This window comes from Meles meles, chromosome 19 (assembly GCF_922984935.1).
Source record: "Meles meles chromosome 19, mMelMel3.1 paternal haplotype, whole genome shotgun sequence".
Taxonomy (NCBI): Eukaryota; Metazoa; Chordata; class Mammalia; order Carnivora; family Mustelidae; genus Meles; species Meles meles.
In genome coordinates this window covers 35,288,296-35,309,003 of record NC_060084.1, presented here as the reverse complement: position 1 = coordinate 35,309,003, position 20,708 = coordinate 35,288,296, and the positions used below count along the sequence as shown (strand labels likewise).

The following is a 20,708-nucleotide window of genomic DNA, read 5'->3' as shown; positions in this document are numbered from 1 at the left end:
TATTCTCTGATAAAAGGCAGTTAAGGGAAAGAAAAGCACATGTACAACCTTAATTAAAGTGCTGGGAATATGTGATATTCCCATGTTTGCATGCAAATACAGAGATATATGAACAAAAATGTTTAATGGAGTACTGTTGCAAAAAAAAAAAAAAGGAAAAGCATACAAATGTCCATCAAGAGACAGATATTAATCAAATTATAGTATCTCTATATAATGGAAGACCCAATAAGTCATTTAAAAAAACCCAGGTAGATCTATATATTGCTTACATGTTAATATATCTGAATTAAGATAGATTCACAATTACACACAAAATTTACTTCCATTTGGGTAAAAAGGGAAAGTGTGTCTCTGTGCAGAACATTTCAGGAAGGGCAGAGAAGACTGAAAATAGTGGTTGCCTTTGAACTGTTTGAGTTTCTTACCATAATCACGTTACTTTTAAATAATTTTAAAAACATATAAATACACACATAAAAAACTGATCAAACAAAAATATTGGATTCACAGCCCTCTGTTCTTACCAACCAAAGCTCACTTTTTAGAGCTCAGCCATTTCCATAGTCTCAACAATGCAGAAGACCCAAATTAAGGTTCTGACCTTGAACTGTATTCTCAAGTTCTATGGTAAAATTGACAATGTTTGCTTGCATGTATGTCCCGCCACCCACCGCAGTCTCAAATATCTTTTGTCTAAACTCAAATTCTCCCATATCAAATCATCCTAAATTCTCTACTTTGCCTTAAAACTGTGTTATTCTATCAAAGGACTTCTACAATCAGTGGAAACTGACTCATGTACGCCTCCATTTTCTAAATAGTCTTCAAGATTTTCAGTTCTTTACTACCCCAATATTCTGTATTTCTTTCTTTTTTTTTAATATTCTGTATTTCTTAATACATTATTCTGATCATCTCATTTTCTTCAATAATCAACCTGAAGAAAATAATCTTAGAATCTTAGTCCACCCCTCCATATATAGCAGAAATGACTACACATCACTTGGAGTAGACTACTACATTCTTTTATTCCTACAGAAGAAAACCCATCTTGTCCCCATTTAGGTGACTAAGGAAAAGATACCTGCCTTCAAAAATGAAAACAAGTATCAAAATCCAGGTTCTTGCTATAAAATAGAACCTGTATCAAAAGTCAGTTGAGAAAGAAGATATTTACAGGTGAATGACTTGGGACATATGGACCATTTCACCTCTCTTAACATTCCAAGGACCTGTCCTTGCTCTGGGCCAGATCATGGGTTCTACTGACTTGCTTCCCTACAGAACTGCTTTCACTAAATTAGGTTTTAATGTTATGTTTTTAGTCTTTATGTTTAGTTTTTTTTTTTTTTTTTTTCTTTTAGGGAGAGAGAGTATGAGTGGGGGTAGGGGAAAGGGAGAGAGACAGTCTTAAGTAGGATCCATGCCAAGTGTAGAGCTTGATGTGGGGTTTGATCTCATGACCCCGAGATCATGACCTGAGCAGAAATCAAAAGTCAGATGCTTAACTGACTGGGCCACCCAGATGCCTCAAGATTTCATGTTTAATTTCAGTTTTTTTTTTTTTAAGATTCTATTTATTTATTTGAGAGAGATACAGAGAGAGCACAAGCAGGGAAAGGGCCAGAGGCAGAGGGAGACGCCGACTCTCTCTTAAGCAGGGAGCCTGATACAGGGCTCTATTTCAGGGCTCTAAGATCATGACCTGAGCTGAAGGCAGACACCTAACTGATTGAGCCACCCAGGTACCCCTTCATGTTTAGTTTTAATTTTCATTTAGTTTCATGTCATTTTTTAGTTTTCACTTTTCAAGACAGCCTTAAATAACAGGCAACTGTCAGCAATACATACACATATGAAACTTGTATGAAAAAAATTCAATTTCATACTCATTTGAGAAATGGATATTAAAGGTATAATAAAATTTTTTTTCACTTATCAAAATAGTAATAAACTTAAAAAGTAATATGCAAGTTTTGGGAAAGGTGGGAGAAAGAAGCACTCTCTCAGGTTTCTGAAAGGCAATGTGGCTATGTTTTACCTTAAAAATCTTCACACTTGTTTAATCAGGTTATTTTACTTCCAGGATCTCTCCTTAAGGAACTTTTCAGAGATGTACACAAAACAAGGCACCAGAGCTCTATTTAGAATAAAAAATGAAATAAAAACAAGAAACTACTGCCCCCCCCAAAAAAGGATTACATAAGCTATGTTACAACCATACAATGGATAAAAGTTATTAAAAGCCACAGTTTAGTAGTGATCTGAAGAGGCACGTGCACCCGAATGTTTATAGCAGCAATGTCTACAATAGCCAAACTATGGAAAGAACCTAGATGTCCATCAACAGATGAATGGATAAAGAAGATGTGGTATATATACACAACGGAATACTATGCAGCCATCAAAAGAAATGAAATCTTGCCATTTGCGATGACGTGGATGGAACTAGAGGATATCATGCTTAGTGAAATAAGGCAATCGGAGAAAGACAACTATCATAGGATCTCCCTGATATGAGGAAGTGGAGATGCAACATGGGGGGGTTAGGGGGATAGGAGAAGAATAAATGAAACAAGATGGGATTGGGAGGGAGATAAACCATAAGTGACTCTTAATCTCACAAAACAAACTGAGGGTTGCTGGGGGGAGGGGTGTTGGGAGAGGGGGGTGGGGTTATGGACATTGGGGAGGGTATGTGCTATGGTGAGTGCTGTGAAGTGTGTAAACCTGGCGATTCACAGACCTGTACCCTTGGGGATAAAAATACATTATATGTTTATAAAAAAAATAAAAAATTTAAAAATTTAAAAAATTTTTTTAAAAAGGCCACAGTTTAGGTAATTATAAAAAAATCTAATAAAAACGTTTAAAAAATATTTGTCATGGGCAACTCAATTACTATATTATATCTTGTTTCCCACAGGAAGTCCCACTTATAACAAGAATTTCTTCTAGAACTAATTGTTTAGAAAAGCTTTATATTTTCTAAAGAATGAGTATGGAGCATATGATGGATAATGAGAAGCATATAACGCATTTTTTTCAGTGGCCAAATTCTTAGCTCAACTGTGTAGGACTCTAGTCCAAGAACAGTGGGGCTGTCTGTCTCATCCTACTATCTCTCTTGTTATTATACAGCAATTTGTAATTAATATATAATTACTTTATATATATTTATATACTTATACATTTATATATATAAAGTAATATGTAATTATATATTCTGCCACATAACATGGCTAGACTGGTAGACTCTCCCAGAAAACTAAATGCTCTTTGAGGACTTCAAACTTTCCTTCTCATCCTTGTATTTCACATAACAAAGAGCAGAAGGCTTTGCATGGAGCAGGTATTCAATAACTTTGCTGAAATGATTTTAGCAGCAGAAATAATGTTTTGAAAAACACAATACTAATAATGACAATTTTTAATATTTCCCCATGTATTTTATGTTAACTTCAGAAAGACTGCTCAAAGAGATTTGCTTTACTGGTAAAAATGGGATGAAGAACAGAAAGAAATATAAGGTAAACAATTAGAAAGGAGGCGGCAAAATGATCTCTGCATATAGACAATATGAGTTTATTTGTAGAAAACCCTAAAAATTCCACAAAAAAAGTGTCAGAATAAATGAATTTAGCAAAATAGCAGGACGCAAAATTAACACACAGAAATTGATTGCATTTATACACACTGACAATGAAAAATCTAAAATGGAAATTAAGAAACAACTTCATTAACAATAGAATGGAATTAACCAAGGAGGTGAAAGACATGTAAAGTGAAAACTAAAAAACACTGCCAAAAGAAATCATTAAAAGACATAAAGCAATGGAAACATATTCCATGTTCATTGACTGGAAGACAATGTTATTAAGATGTCAATATTACCCAAAGTGATCCACAGATTCAGAACAATCCTTATCAAAATCCTAAGGGCCTTTTTTGTAGGAACGGAAAAATCAATCCTAAAATTCATAAGGAATCTCAAAGGACCCCAAAGAGCCAAAACAATTTTGAAAAAGAACAAAGTTGAAAAATTCACAATTTGATTTCAAAATTTACTGAACAGTTATGATAATCAAAACAGTGTGGTATTGGCTTAAAGACAAATGTATAGGATACAGAGTCCAGAAATAAATCCTCCTATATATCGTCAAATGACTTTTGACAAGGGTGCCAAGACCATTTCGTGGGGAAATGACAAGTTTTTTCAATGAATGGTGCCGGAAAAAACCAGGTATCCATGCAAAAGAATGAGGCTAGACTCTTATCGAACACAGTATACAAAAGTTAACACAAAACAGATCAAAGCCCTAAAGGGACAAAAGTATGTAAGTATAAAACTCTTCTGAGAAAATACAGGGCAAAAGCTTCATGACACTGGACTTGGCAATAATTTCTTGGGTAGACACCAAAGAAACAGGCAACAAAGAAACAAGAGAAAAAAATGGGCTTAAAAATTTTTAAAAACTGCTGCATCCAGAAACACTATCAACAGAGTAAAAAAGCATCCTCAAAATGAGAGAGAATATTTGCAAATCATATCACTGTTGAGGAATATTCTGAATAGAGAATAATTCAAATTCAACACCACCAAAAAAAAAATTCAATTAAAAAATGGGCTTGAGGGCACCTGGGTGGCTCAGTGGTTTAAGCCGCTGCCTTGGGCTCAGGTCATGATCTCAGGGTCCTGGGATCGAGTCCCGCATCGGGCTCTCTGCTCCGCAGGGAGCCTGCTTCCCTCTCACTCTCTCTGCCTACTTGTGATCTCTCTCTGTCAGATAAATAAATAAAATCTTAAAAAAAAAAAAAGGGCTTGAATAAACATTCTTACCAAGGAGATATGCACATAGCCAATAAACACACAAAAAGATGTTCAACTTTTTTTTTTTTTCCTAAAGATTTATTTGAGAGAAAGGGTAAGGGAGAGAGAAAGAGAATCCTTGAGCAGACTCCCCACCGAGTGTGAAGCCCAATGCAGGGTTCAATCCCAAGACCCTAAGACCATAACCTGAGGCAAAACCAAGAGTCAGACCCTTAACTGCCTGAGCCATCCAGGCATTCCAAGATGTTGAACATTATTTATCATTAGGGAAATGCAAATCAAAACTATAAGAGATACACCTTACCCAGTAAGGGGGTTACTATTAAAAAAAAAACCCAAACAAATAGAATATAACAAATGGCAAGTATGTGGAGAACTCTTGTGCACTTCTGGGGGGAATGCAAAATGGTGTAGCTGCTATAATGGCAGCTCCTCAACATAAAAAGAAAGAATTACCATATCGGCCTGAAATTCCACTTCCAAAAACTGAAAGCAGGATTTCTAAGAGATGTGCATTCATGTCCACAGCAGTATTACTCACAACAGCTAAAACGTGCAAGTAATTTAAGTGTCCTTGAATAGATGAATGGATAAACAAAATGTGGGATACAGAGGAAGGAAACTGTGATATATGTTATAACATGGATGAACTCTGAGGACATTATGCTAAGTGAGTAAGACAGTCACAAAATAACAAATACTGTCATGATTTCACTTATTTGGAGTACTCAGAGTAGTTAAAATCAGGGCCAGAACAACAATAGGGGTTGCTAGAGGGTGGGGAAAGGGAATGAGGAGTTAGTAATTGGTGTACAGTTTTAGTTTTATAAAATGAAATGAGTTACATGATAGGTCAACATTATGAGTGTATTTAAAACTACCAAATTATACACTTAAAAATGGTTAAGATGGCAAGGTTTTTTTTTTTTTTTTTTTTTTCATTTACTATGGCTTTCTTCATTTGAAAATCAAAATATATTATTTTATAGTTAATGAGTCTAAGTTCAAAGTCTGAATATAATAACTTGGTAACTTATTTGATATACATATATACATTTATTTTATATTTATTCTTCACTTCTTTTTTTATTAACATATAATGTATTATTTGTTTCAGGGGTACAGGTCTGTGACTCATCAGTCTTACATAACTCACAGAACTCATCATAGCACATATTCTCCCCAATGTCCACATCCCAATCACCCTATCCCTCCCACCCTGCTCCTCTCCAGCAACCCTCAGTTTTTTCCTGAGATTAAGAGTCTTTTATGGTTTGTCTCCCTCTCTGTTTTCCTCTTATTTCATTTTTCCCTCCCTTCCCCTATGTTCCTCTGTCTTGTTTCTCAAATTCCTCATATCAGTGAGCTCATATGATATTTGTCTTTCTCTGACTGACTTATTTCGCTTAGCATAATACCACCTGTTCCATCCACGTCGTCACAAATGGCAAGATTTAAGATGGCAAATTTTAGAAGTATTTGACCACATTAAAAATAATTGCAAAAAAATTAGGGAGGAGGAACAAAAATCCAGCACTTAATTTGCCTGTCTGAGCTGTACTTCAGGTAACTAAAGAGATAATGATGCAAGTTTTCTTTTTTATTAGATAGAAAATTCCAGATAATAATATATACAGATGAATGACAGATTTAGGGTGCCACAATTTTGGAACTCCTATTGAAATACTGGACATGCTCATTAATATCAATAGCAGCTAAAACCATTAGGACAGCATTACAATGAATGGTCCATGCTGAGGAAATCTGAAACTACTGATCAATCTTAACAACACCAAAGAGAGAATTTAAATCACATGTCTCCTAATGAGCTGAAACAAATTGCAATATCTAGGAAGTATTCTTGACCAAAAAAAAAAGAAGTCTCATTCTGATCAAGGTTTCAAATTTAACTACTGGTTTAAAAGAAATACAGGGGACAGAGTCACATGCTAACACCATGAGGATAGAAATGGCAAAATCCAGAGTATGAGACATTCTGTAACACAAAAATGTTTTTTGATTTTTATTTTTTTCAAAGATTTTTACTTATTTGAGATACAGAGTGAGCAAGCATGTGCATGAGAGCAGGGTGGGGGGTGGAGAAGAGGCGGGGGAAGGGCAGAGAGAGAGGGAGAAGCAGGCTCTCTGCTGAGCAGGGAGCCAGATGTGAGATGTACGTTTGATTCTGGGATCCCGAGACCACCTGAGGAGAAGGCGAAAGCTTAACTGACTAAGCCACCCAGGTGCTGCCAGATAATGTTTTTTTTAAATATACCTATGTACCTTGTTTAGCTTTTGATCTCCTAAAAACATTTAGGAGATAACTGGACATTTTCAGTAGTGAATAAATATTTTGATGATATTAAGAAACTATTGTTAAATTTTTTTTAGATATGAAAATGATCTTTTAGATGTTAAAAATAAAAAAGTCCTTATCATTTAGAGATACAGATTAAAATATTCATAAGTGAAATGATACAATGTTTGGGATTTCAAATTATCTGGGGCAGGAGGGGCTTGTTGATGGTTGTACCAATGAAATAAGATGGGCCATATGTTGATAATTGTTGAAGCTAAGTGATAAATAAAAGTAGAATAGTGTATCATATTATTCTACTTTTCTATGTTTAGAATTGCTCATAGTAAAAAGTTGTAAAAAGCCTCTGAAAAATGTAAATTATAAGCTAAATATTTTTCTTACAGTTAAAGTTATAGCATTTATTAGTCAATAATTTTTAAATGGAAAGGAAAGAAACATGAGGCAACAGGTATCTAAATTATCATGAATTTGTAAGTGGAGAATCCAAATTTTGATGTGGTTAACAAACAAGAAAAGCAACTAAAGGTTTATTTATTATATCCAGTACTTTTTTTTTTTTTAAGATTTTATTTATTTGAGAGAGAGAGAACAGGGGGAAGGGCAGGGGGAGAAGCAGGCTCCCCACTGAGCAGGGAGCCCAATGTGGGCTCGATCCCAGAACCCGGGGATCATGATCTGAGCCTAAGGCAGACCCTTAACCAACTAGGCCACCCAGGTACCTCTATGTCCAGTACTTTTAAAGTGTATCTAATATCACTGACTTCCTTATAACCTTTCAACATTTTGGTTTTAACATTCAATTCAGTAGGATATGATTACTAAGAAAATAATAAATAAAATCTTGTAATTCTTTGGCAGTTCAAAACAAATATTTTACATTTATGTGTAACTTACCTGCTGTAAAATCTGCAGTCAGATCAATAAATGCATGAGAATGTGGAACTCGCATTTTACTTTTAGTGGTCAATGCAGGATGCCACGATAAATTCCTAAAAAAAAAATAGAATTTTCTTAAGGCAAATATCAAATAAGCATTGTTTTAAAACAGAAAAACCTCTGCTTGCAAGGTATTTTTAAAATGTATTGATTTTTGTTGAGATATTTCTCATACCAGAAAATTCATTCTCTTTGAGTATACAGTTTCATGCTTTTTAGTACAGTCAGTCACAGTTTGCAAACTTCACCACTATCAACAGAAAAATTTCTTTACCTCAAAAACAAACCCTGTATCCATTTTTTACTTCCCATTCTCTCCTCCCTCTTGCCCTTGGAAACTACTAATTTGCTTTGTATCACTATGATTTCCCTACTCTGGAAATTAGAGATAAATGGAATCATATAATATATGGACTTTTTTTTTTAATATATGGACTTTTATGTTTTTTTTCCCTTAGAATATAATTTCAGGTTCATGCATGTTGTAGCATGCGTCAGTACTTCCATCCTTTTAATGGCTGAAATGTATTTCACTATATGGTTATGCTTTTTGTTTATTCATTTGTCTTTTTTAAAAAGATTTTATTTATTTTTTTATTTGACAGACAGAGATCACAGTTGGCAGAGAGAGAGAGGGGGAAGCAGGCTCCTTGTTGAGCAGAGCCCAACATGGGTCTCAATCCCAGGACCCTGAGATCATGACCTGAGCCAAAGGCAGAGGCTTAACCCACTGAGCCACCCAGGCGCCCCTATTCATTTATCTTTTGATTTGGCTTGTTTCCACTTTTGGCTATTATAAATAATGGTGCTATGGATATTTATGTACAAGTTTTTATGTGGAAATATGTTTTCAATTCTTCTGGGTATATATCTAAGAATTGCTGGGTGACATGGTAACTATATATTTAGCTTTCTGAGGAACTGTCAAACTATATTCTAAAGTGGCTTCACCATATTATGTTCTTAACTAGCAATGTCAGAGGGTTCCAACATCTCTATTTCTTTCTCAACACTTATTATTTATTGTCCCTTTGTTTTATTATAGTTATCCTAGATGGTGTGTATCTCATGGTTTTGACTTGTATTTTCCTGATGGCTAATGATGTTAAATGTTTTAAGTCTATATTGGCCACTTGTACATCTTTGGAGAAATGTTCACTCAAATCCTTGGCTTATTTTTAAGTTAGATTTTTAAATATGGTTTATTTTTAGTTGTAAAAGTTCTCACATTCTGCACATTGGCTTTTCACTTTCTTGACAGCATCCTATGAAGTACAGAAGTTTTTTTCATGAATCCTGTTCATTTATTTTTTTGTTGATTATTTCATTTATTTTGTTGTTGATATCTAAGAATCCATTTTAAAATCCAAGTTCATACAGATTTACCCATATGCTTTCTCCTGAGAACTTCATAGTTTTAGCTCTTATATTCTTCAATTCTTTTTTAAGTATAAGAAAAAATAATTTAATATTATCATAGATGTTTTTTCTAAGACAATGAAGAGTGATGATTATCTCTTAAGAATATTAATTCCAACATTGAGCCAAAGAATAAATTTAGAATCTTAAACCGTATATCAAAAATTAACTCAAAATGGATCAAGGGGCTAGAACTATAAAACTCTTGTATGAAAACCTATAGGAAAATCTTCATGACCTTGGATTTGGAAATGGAATTTTAGATATAATACCAAAAGAATTCAACAAGAGAAAAAATAGATGAATTAGATTCATCAAAACTAAGAACTTTTGTACATCACTAGATACTTTCAAGGAAGTGAAATGAGAATTTCATAGAATGGGAAAAAGTACTTGCAAATATCTTATGTCTGACAAAGGTCTAGTATCTATACATAAAGCCTTTACAATTCAACAATAAAAACAGCCTAATTGAAAAGTGGGCAAAGGACTACATCTAAGAACATACACAAACGGCTATTAAACATGTCAAAGGATGCTCAACATTGTTAGTCATTAAGGAATTATGAAAGAAGACCATAATGAAAAGCCACTTCACAACCATAGGATGGCAATAATCAAAACCAAAAAAGAGTAAGTGTTGGGGAGGAAGTGAATAAACAGGAAACTTTGTACACTACTGCTGGGAATATAAAATGGTGCACTGCTTGTGGAAAAGTCTGGCAGTGCTTCAAAAAGTTAAACATAGAATTACCACATGACCCCGCATTTTTCTTTTTTTTTTTTTTTAAAGATTTTATTTATTTGACAGAGAGAGAGATCACAAGTAGGCAGAGAGGCAGGCAGAGAGAGAGGAGGAAGCAGGCTCCCTGCGGAGCAGAGAGCCAGATGTGGGGCTCGATCCCAGGACCCTGAGATCATGACATGAGCTGAAGGCAGCTGCTTAATCCACTGAGCCACCCAGGCGCCCTTGACCCCGCATTTCTATACTTAGGTATGTACCCAAAACAGTTGAAAACAAGCATGCAAACAAATACTTTTACATGAATACTCTTAGCAGCACTATTCACAATAGCCAAAACCTGGAAATAACCCAAATGTCCACCAATGGATGAATGGATAAACAAGATGCCATTCATACAATAAAAATATTTTATATCCAAAAATGAAAATACCCTAAGTACTGATACATGGTACAACATGGATGAACCTTAAAACATTATGCTATGTGAAAGAAGCCAGACATAAAAGGTCACATCCTGTATGATTTCATTTAGATGAAATACCAAATGATAGGCAAATCCATAGAGAGAGAAAGCTAATTAGCGGTTGCCAAGGGCTGGGGGTAGAGGGAAAGGGAAAGTGATTGCTTAATGGGTACAGAGTTCCCTGCAGAAATGATGAAAAGCTGCTGGAAGTAGGTGATAGTCACAAAACATTGTGAATATACTAAATATCATTAAATTGTACACTTCATATGACTACTTACACATTATGTAAATTTTATTTCATTATAAAAACCAATCATATAAAGTTTTCATATATCCCTCATTCAGTTTCCTTTAATGTCAACATTAATATAACCATAGTACAATTATCAAAACAAGGGAGGTCACACTGGTAGATTATTATGAACTATACAAAAAAGAGCAAATTTAAATAAAATAATTTCTCAATTCATCATCAGTAGAACACACTCCATTGTCAAAGTCATTGTCATTTATCAAGGCCCTACTTTGCTTCTCTTACTGGTATCCAAGTACACTCTTCTCAACTAATAGCACTTTTTAAGATGTAAGCTCCTCTGAGGGACCCATCGGAGGCTCAATAGGTTAAGCATCTGACTCTTAATTTTGGCTCTGGTCACGATTTCGGGGTCATGGTATTCTCTTTCCCCCTTTTCCATGTGTCACTCCCCACATGTTCAGGCTCTCTCTTTCTCAAAAAAAAAAAAAAAATGCTTGCTCCCCTTGATATCCTGATTCATAGATATTTCTATCTACATAGTCTAACCAGGATATGGGTCCCATATAGTGGCTGAAATGAATCATGGTCTAATTAGCAAATACTTGCTAGACTGCATCATAGTATCAAATAGCATTTCTTATTCTTCTCTACCTCTAGTAAGAGCATGCTATTTTTTTTCCCACAATACAATGTTCCAGTGAAATATGGAAGCATAGATATGTCATCTCCAAAGAGAAATTTAAGGCTAATTAATAAGTCAGACTTAATTATCAATATATCATCTAAGTGACTGGGTAGCAAACAAGATTTATTTGAACTTGGTTTTAATGTGTTGGAAAAGCAGAGAGAAAAAATTGACTAATTTTCTCTTAGCAGGTGGAGTCTGGGAAAAAGAATAAGCATTCATCAGGAGAAAATTTTCCCTACACAAAAGGTCCAGTTCTACAAATAGTAACTTCTTCCCAATATCCTCATACACACTTTTTAACATAGAGTAGGCCTCATCTGTTGCCTCACAAGACAGTAAAAACAAAACTAAGCACTGTTTGCATAACCCAATTTTATTATTTTAATGAAAATCCCAAAGTATAAGGTTATGACCATAAAATACGAAAGTGAGACACTGTATTCAGCATTCAGTGTAAGGTAATTCAATGCCAAGCATTCATGTCATGTTTTTCTTTCATACTTCACAAGGTTAGAAATGCCTAAAATAATTTCAGTCAAGTCCAATTTAGTAAGGCCAGTTCACTTCTTTTTAAGATAGGCCATTTATTCACAGGTTCTTTAAATTCTGAGCATTAAAGTATTTTTAATTACTAACAAAATAATGAGAGGCAAGCTAGAGAGATTCTACAACAAGTTTAACCCAAAGTCATTTCAGAAGAGTTTCCTAATGTTCCCAAGAAATTTGTAATTATAGGCCAAAAGTGAATTAAAAAATATAAGCTTCTACAGAAGTTAGCTCAATGAGGTTAATCATGTGGTTGCCTTTAATTACTACCTGAGAAATTATTGATTTCATTCCTTAAAAATCTTTTTATAAGTTTGCTTTGAATAAGTTATAGTTAGAATTCTGGAAAACTTCAACTAACTCCTAGAAACTACTTGACAAAAATGTACATTTCAAATAACGAATTTAGAAGAACAATAAACCAAAAGTGATAAAGTGGCAGACTAGGGGCCAAATTCAGCATAACAATGTGTTTTATTTGACTCATATATTGTTTTAAATATTTTGCATTCATTGGTAAAAAATAAAAAATCAGATTTCACATAAAAATCTTCTTTCCAGCTTCTCTTGCTGGTAACCAACTGGCCCCTTTCAGACAGAGCTATAGTGCCTATCGGCAGCCGAAGTCCCCACATTTCCAAACTGCTTCACTCACTTTGGTTTCCTTCTGGGTCCCTTTAGACATTTGAGTTTGCAACTCCTAACAAAATATTAATTATAATCTTCCTTTCTGGAACTCTTCCAATCAATATTCAAGGTCTTCATAGTACTTTAAGTTTTATACTTGTTGCCTATACTCTGTTAAATTATAGTTATGTCTCTTAAAAGGCAGTTAACTGATCCTTATACTTTATAGTGGTAGAAGGGGATAGAAGGGAAGAGCTATTATTTCTTTTTGTGATGCATTTTAAGATAGTTGAAAATTAAATGTATATACAGTTTTTTATCAAAATTTTATTTTTTTAAAATTTAAAGTTGAAAATAAAATTCATTTTCCTCTACCTTTACTGTTGTTCTTTGTACACAACAGTTTTTCAATAAGAAGCAACAGAAACCATCTTTATAAGCAACTGTATTCATATAAACTATAACCTTCTCATATACATGCTCAAATCCATTTGAAGGCCAAGGTCACAAACTGTTCCCATTACAAAGGAAGAAACAGCAGAGATGAAAAAATGGGCAGTTCTGAGCCATGTTGAGTCTATTTGTTGACATTTCTTGACCTCTATAGAAAATTCCAATTATTAGCTACCCACCACCCTGCCCCACAGGAAAGGTGTTCTAATTTGTGAGCACCATTACCCTTAATCTCAAAGAATAGCATTTATCAAAGGATGAATTTAAATGTAATTAATGTCAACTGTAGCTTTTGGTTGCCTATGGTAACTGCTCTTTGAAATGACTGATAATCCACCCACTTTTCAATGATCAGTCTATAATGAATTATCATTATTTTAGATATCCAGATAAAAGCAATTACCAGGAGGAGATGGGTCTAGTATGCTTTTCTAAGCTAATTCTTTAGTCCACTGGTCTTCAAACATTTTCACTCAGATAGGCCCTAAAGGAATTTTTAAAAACTATGTATCCCTTTACACATTTAAGATCACTTCTAAAAAGTAATCTAAATATTTTCATCAGTTTAAACTGCTATCAAATATGTAATTTTAAAATCTCTTAGAATTATTAGGATTGTAAAACAACTGTTCTTAAAAAAGTGTATCCAGTGGACTATAAATACCACACTGAATTTTTACCCACCATTATCCACACACAAAAACTGCAAGAACAAGACTGCTGGAAAAGATGGGGGAGTAGGAGGACCCTAAGTTCACTTCATCTTACTTATACAACTAGATAACACTCACATCAGTATAAATAATCCAGCAAATGACCCAAAGATTGGTAGAACTACAAAACTAAATATAAAGAGGCCACATCTAAGAGGGTAGGAAAGGCAGAGACAAAGTGGGGAGCCAAAAGGTGGGGAGATAAACAGACCCATAGGACTGTTCACAGGAGGGAGGGATACTGTAGGGAGAGAGACTCTCACAGTAGGTACACCTCACAGGGAAGACAAATCTCCCTAACTATTTGGCTTTGAAAACTAGAAGGGCCAAATTTCATGAGTTCTTACAACCAGCAGGACTTAAAACTTGAAACTTTAAAAATCACTGGGTTCCACTCTGGGGGAACCATAATGTGAGAGAAAATGGAGTCACTGCCCTTAAAGAGACAGCACAATAAACAGTTTGAGGAGATACAGCAGAGAAGCAGTAGTTTGAAAAGTGCTATGGTCGTACTGGAGGGGAACTGGTGTATACTAATCTCAGAGTGTGTGCTAGAGGGACAGGCTTCCATGGAAGACTTCTCTAGGAACAAAGAGATTGGCAGGTGGTATTTCTCTCCCCTGCCTCTCAGCATAAATACATGTACATCTGTGGGAACCAGCACAGTGCCACCACTCCAACCTAACTTGCTTATACTGCGAGTCCTGCCCTGGCAGAACCCTTCCACCAGAGGACCTGAGCAAACCTTGCTAACACTGTGCACTCACCGCCACATACTTTGTGGATCCACTCCCTCCAAACCAGCTGGCCTTAGTACTGGCGATTGCAGCCTCCCTCCTGCAAAAGATCTGTTCGCAAACCTTGCAAAAACTGCAGGTCTGATGTGACAAACTATGCGGATCCACACCTTCAAATATGCTGTTGGGAAGAGCACATTCAAAAACAGTGCCAAGAGCCTGGCAGTATGCAAGCAGCCTCAACAAAGCCCAGAACAACTCCAGAGTAACTCCTGCCCCAGAGAGAAGGATAACCACACATGCTAGTCAGATTATGGACCCAGCTGTGGACTGGGGCAGATAGTTGGTCTGACCGCAGATCCCACTCACCAATTGAAGCTTCTCAGGGGATGACACAGGGAAGGTACTCTGCAGTTTGGTGCTACTACACCTTTGACAAATGGCTGGTCTGACTCAACTCAAGCCCAAGATAGCCTCAGACTGGCCCATTAGCAACACAGGGACCAAATACTGCCCAGCACAGGCAAAGAGAGCCATTGCAGATGACTGGACTGAAGGCAAAAGCCAGCTCAGCCAGAAAAGGAGGGTACAGGCAACCCACATAGGAGATACTCCCGAAGTGTCAGGTTCTGGTGAACAGGGGACACGGCAATGCAGGGCACGAAATGATCTTTTCTTCATAAGGCCATAACTTTCAAGAGCAGGAGATGTAGCTAACACTGTTAACACAGAGAAACAGATCACAGAGTTAGACAAAAAGAAGACAGAGGAATATGTCCTGAATGAAAGAACAGGACAAATCACAGCAAGAGATAAAAATAAAACAGAGATAAGTAATATGTCTGATAGTGAATTTAAACTAATGATCATAAAGATACTCACTGGGTTTGAGAAAAGAGTTAAGGACTTTAACAGTGAGACAGAAAATATAAACAAGAACCAATCAGAGATGAAGAACCAGTAACTGAAATTAAATATACATTAGAAGGAATCAATAGTAGACTAAATGAAGCAGAAGAATGGATCAGCAACTTGGAGGAACAAGTAATGGAAAGGAATCAAGCTGAATAGGAGAGAGAGAGAAATAACACAAAATGAGAATAGATTTAGGAAACTCAGCTAACACCATCAAATGTACTAATGTTCCCATTATAGCAATCCCAGAAGAAGAGAGAGAAAAGGGGGCAATTTTATTTGAATAAATAACAGTAAATTTCCTGAATGTGAGGAAGGAAAAACATCCAGACTCAGGAGGTGCAGAGATCTCCCAACAAAACCAACTCAAGGAGGTCCACACCAAGATACATAATAGTAAAATGCCAAAAAGTAGTGATAGAGGGAGAATTTTAAAAGTGTAAACAGAAAATAGTTATAAGCAAAAGAAACCCCATAATGTTATCAGCTGGTTTTCAACAGAAACTCTGGAGGCCAGAGGGAGGGGCATGATATATTAAAAGTGCTAAATGGAAAAATCTTCAGGCAAGAATACTTTATGTAGCGGCTGGTCCAAGTGCAGTCGTGTTTACGTTAATTGATCACAGCCAGTTACAGATTTCTCGGGGCGCCTGGGTGGCTCAGTGGGTTAAGCCTCTGCCTTAAGCTCAGGTCATGATCTCAGGGTCCTGGGATGGAGCCCTGCATCGGGGGGGGGGGGGGGTCTCTGCTCAGCAGGAAGCCTGCTTCCCCCTCTCTCTCTGCCTGCCTCTCTGCCTACTTGTAATCTCTCTCTCTGTCAAATAAATAAATAAAATCTTAAAAAAAAATACTCTATGTAGCAAGTCTATCATTCAGAATAGAAGGAGTGATAAAGAGTTTCTCAGACAAATTAAAGTCAAAGGAATTCATGACCATTAGACCAGTCCCACAAGAAATCTTAAAGGAGACTCTGTATGAGAAAAGGACAAAACATAAATAATAAATAAGAAGAGTAGGAAACACAAGAGCAGAAAAATAAGTATAATGTAAAAATCAATCAAGGGACTCACAAAATAGAAGCATGTAAATTATGATACTATATACATAAAATGTGAGGAGGTGGGGGACAGGAGCAAAGAATGGTTCAAACTTCAAGTTTGAAGTTCAAACTTCAGCGATCATCAACTTAAAATAGATAACTATATGCATAAGATGTTACAGACAAACCAGTTGGTAGCCACAAATCAAAAACCAGTAATGGATATATAAAAAATAAAGGGAAAGGAATGTAAGTGTACCACTAAAGAATGCCAACTAACCATGAAAGAGAACAAGAGAAGAAGAACAACAAACAACCATAAAACAATGTAGGGATTCACAGTGCCAGAACAGATAAAACCCGACTTGTATATGGCCCCCTGGATGAGGCCCACTGAAAAGCAAAAGAACGCTGGGCCTCCTCTCAAGTTTCTTGGCTGAATGTGGCCAGATTCTTACTATGGCTCAAGGGTTTTATCCAGGGAGTAAATGCTTAAGTGCAGGCACCTGTAGTGGTCACGCACCTCACTAACTCCTTGCCTTGCACGTGGTGTATTAATTAAACTCACAATAAAAGCAGAGACAGAACTTGGCTCAAGGCCTTTCACCACTAGAGCGTCTGGCCCCCAGGTCTCTCCTTTCTCCTACTAAGCTGTTGGGAGTAATCCTTTCATTCACTGTCTCAGGGTTACAAAGTAAGTAATAAAATGGCAACTAAGGACATAACTATCAATAATTACTTTGGATATAAGTGGACTAAATGCTCCAATCAAAAGACACAGGGTGGGGGCGCCTGGGTGGCTCAGTGGATTAAGCCGCTGCCTTCGGCTCGGGTCATGATCTCAGGGTCCTGGGATCGAGCCCCGCGTCGGACTCTCTGCTCCGCGGGGAGTCTGCTTCCTCCTCTCTCTCTGCCTGCCTCTCTGACTCTCTGATCTACTTGTGATCTCTCTCTCTGTCAAATAAATAAATAAAATCTTTAAAAAAAAAACATTTAAAAAAAAAAAAGACACAGGGTGACAGAATAGATATAAGACCCACCATTATGGTGCCTACAAGAGACTCATTTAAGACCTAAAGACTCATGCAGACTGAAAGTGAAAGCATGGAGAAGCATTAATGATGCACATGGAAGTGAAAAAGCCAGGGTAGCAACACTTATAGTGAACAAAATAGACTTTAAAACAAAGACTGTAACAAGAAACAAAGAAGGACACCATACAATTATAAAGGAAACAATCTAACAAGGTAATATAATCGTAAATATCTATGCATCCAACCTGGGGGCACCCAGGTATATAGGAAAGTTAATAATAAACATAAAGGTAATAATTGATAGTAATATAATAATAGGACAGGACTTTAACGTCCCACTTACATCAATGAACAGATCATTTAAAGAGAAAATCAATAAGGAAGCAGTGGCTTTTAATTGTACATTGGACCACATGGATTTACTAGACATATTCAAAATATTCCATCCTAAAACAGCAGAATACATATTGTTTTCAAGTGCACATGGACCACTCTCCAGAATGTATCACACGTAGGTCACAAAACAAGTTTCAACAAACTGAAACAGATCAAAGTCATATATATCATGCATCTTTTCTGACCACAACACTATGAAATTAGAAATCAACCACAAGAAAAAATATAGGAAGAGCACAAATACATGAAGGTTAAATAACATGCTACTAACAATGAATGGGTCAACCAAAAAATAAAAGAGAAAAGCAAATACATGGAGACAGGGTGCCTGGGTGGCTCAGTCAGTTAAATGTCCAACTTGTGGTTTCAGCTCAGGTCATGATCTGAGGGTTATGAGACTGAGCCCAGTGTCAGGTTCCACCTGCTTAAGATTCTTTCTCCCCACCCCCTCTGCCCCTCCCTTACTAAAAAAATACATGGAGACAAATGAAAATGAAAGCACAATTCTCCAAAATCTTCAGGACACAGCAAAGATTTTCTAAGAGTAAAGTTTACAACAATATGGCCCTACGTCAAGAGAAAAAAAAAAAAAAAAGCCCAAAACTCAAATATACAACCTAATCTTATACCCAAAGGAGCTAAAAAAGTACAAATAAAACCCAAAACCAGAAGAAAGAATATAATAAAGATTAGATCAGAAATAAAATAGAAACTAAAAAAGCCAACAGAACATATCAATGAAACCAGGAGCTGGTTTTTTCTAAAGATCAATAAATTGATAAACCCTTAACCAGACTCATCAAGAAAAAAGAGAAGGAGGGGGGAAGAGAGAGGGAAAGAGGGAGAGAGAGAGAGAGAGGACTCAAAACAAAATTAGAAATAAAAGAGAAGAAATAATAACTGATACCAGAGAAATACAACCTATTGTAAGAGAATACTAAAAATAATTATATACCAACAAACTAGACATTCTAGAAGAAATGGATACATTTCTAGAAGTCTACAACCCCCTAAAACTAAATGAGGAAGAAACAAAAAGTTTGAACAGACAGATTACAAGCAATGAAATTGAATCACTACTCAGAAAACTGTAACAAACAGAAGTCTAGGACCAGATGGCTTCACAGATGGAGTCTACCAAAAACTTAGAGAAGAGGTAATATCTATTCTTCTCAAACTATTAAAAAAAATAAATAGGAAAGAAAACTTCAAAATTCATTCTATGAGGCCAGCATTACCCTGATACCAAAACCCCATAATGATGCCACTAATAAAGATAACTATCGGCCAATATTCTTGATCAACAATAAATGCCAAAATTCTCAATAAAATACAAGAAAATGGACATTAAAAAAAAATCATTCACCATGATCAAGTGGGATTTATTCCTGGGTTGCAAGTGTGGTTCAATATCCACAAATCAATCAATGTGATATATTACATTAACAAAAGAAAAGAATCATATAATCATTTCAATAGATGTAGAAAGAGTATTTGACGAAGTACAACATCCATTTGTGACAACTCTGGACAGCAAAGGTTTACAGGGAACATACCTTAACATAATAAAGGCTATATATGAAAAAATCCAAAGTTAATATTGTCTTAAAAAGGGAAAAACTGAGAGGTTTTCCTCTATAGTCAGGAACAAGACAGGGATGTCCACTCTCACTGCTTTTATTCAACACAGTACTGGAAATCCTAGCCTCAGCACTCAAACAAAAAGAAATAAAAGGCAACCAAATCAGCAAGGAAGAAGTAAAACTTTCACTGTCTGTAGATGACATGATACTACATATGTATATAAAACCTGAAAAATGGCTAGAACTGATAAACAAATTCAGTAAAGTTCCAGGATACAAAATTAATATACCAAAGAGGTGATAGATCTGTACTCTGAAAACTATAAAACATTCATGAAAGAAACTGAAGGTAACACAGAGAAATGGAAAGACATTGTAGTCTTGTGAATCAGAAACACAAATACTGTTAAAATGTCTATACTACCCAAAGCAATCTGCATATATAATGCAATCCTTATCAAAATACCAGTAACATTTTCACAGAGGTAGAACAAACAATCCTAAAATTTGTATGGAACCACAGAGGACCATGAATTAGCCAAAGCAACCTTGAAAAAGGAAAGCAAAGCTGGAGGCATCACAATCCTGGACTTCAAGCTGTATTACAAAATTGGAGGGGGAGATGAACCATGAGAGGCTGTGGACTCTGAAAAACAATCTGAGGGTTTTGGAGGGGTGGGGGGTGGGACAAAGCTACAGTGATCAGAACCGTATGGTATTGGCACAAAAACAGACACACAGATCAATAAAACAAATAGAAAACACAGAAATGAATGCACAATTATATGGTCGGTTAATCTTTGACAAAACAGGAAACGATATACAATGAGGAAAAGACAGTCTCAACGAATGATGCTGGGAAAACTGGACAACATGCAAATGAATGAAACAAGACCACTTTCTTACACCATACACAAAAGTAAACTAAAATTGGATTAAGGACCTACATAGGAAACCTAAAACCATAAAAATCCTAGAAAGAGCACAGGAAGTCTTTCTCT

At 35.8% G+C, this 20,708-nt stretch overlaps 1 protein-coding gene across 1 annotated transcript in view; it reads right to left on the bottom strand.

Moving 5' to 3' along the window:
• ITFG1 (integrin alpha FG-GAP repeat containing 1) overlaps window positions 1–20,708 on the bottom strand; it is a 286,746-nt gene that overhangs the window by 238,476 nt on the left and 27,562 nt on the right. The window contains exon 6 of the mRNA XM_045989066.1: window positions 8,049–8,143. Within this exon, the coding sequence (XP_045845022.1) occupies window positions 8,049–8,143 (95 nt within the window). The remainder of the gene's footprint in view (window positions 1–8,048; window positions 8,144–20,708) is intronic.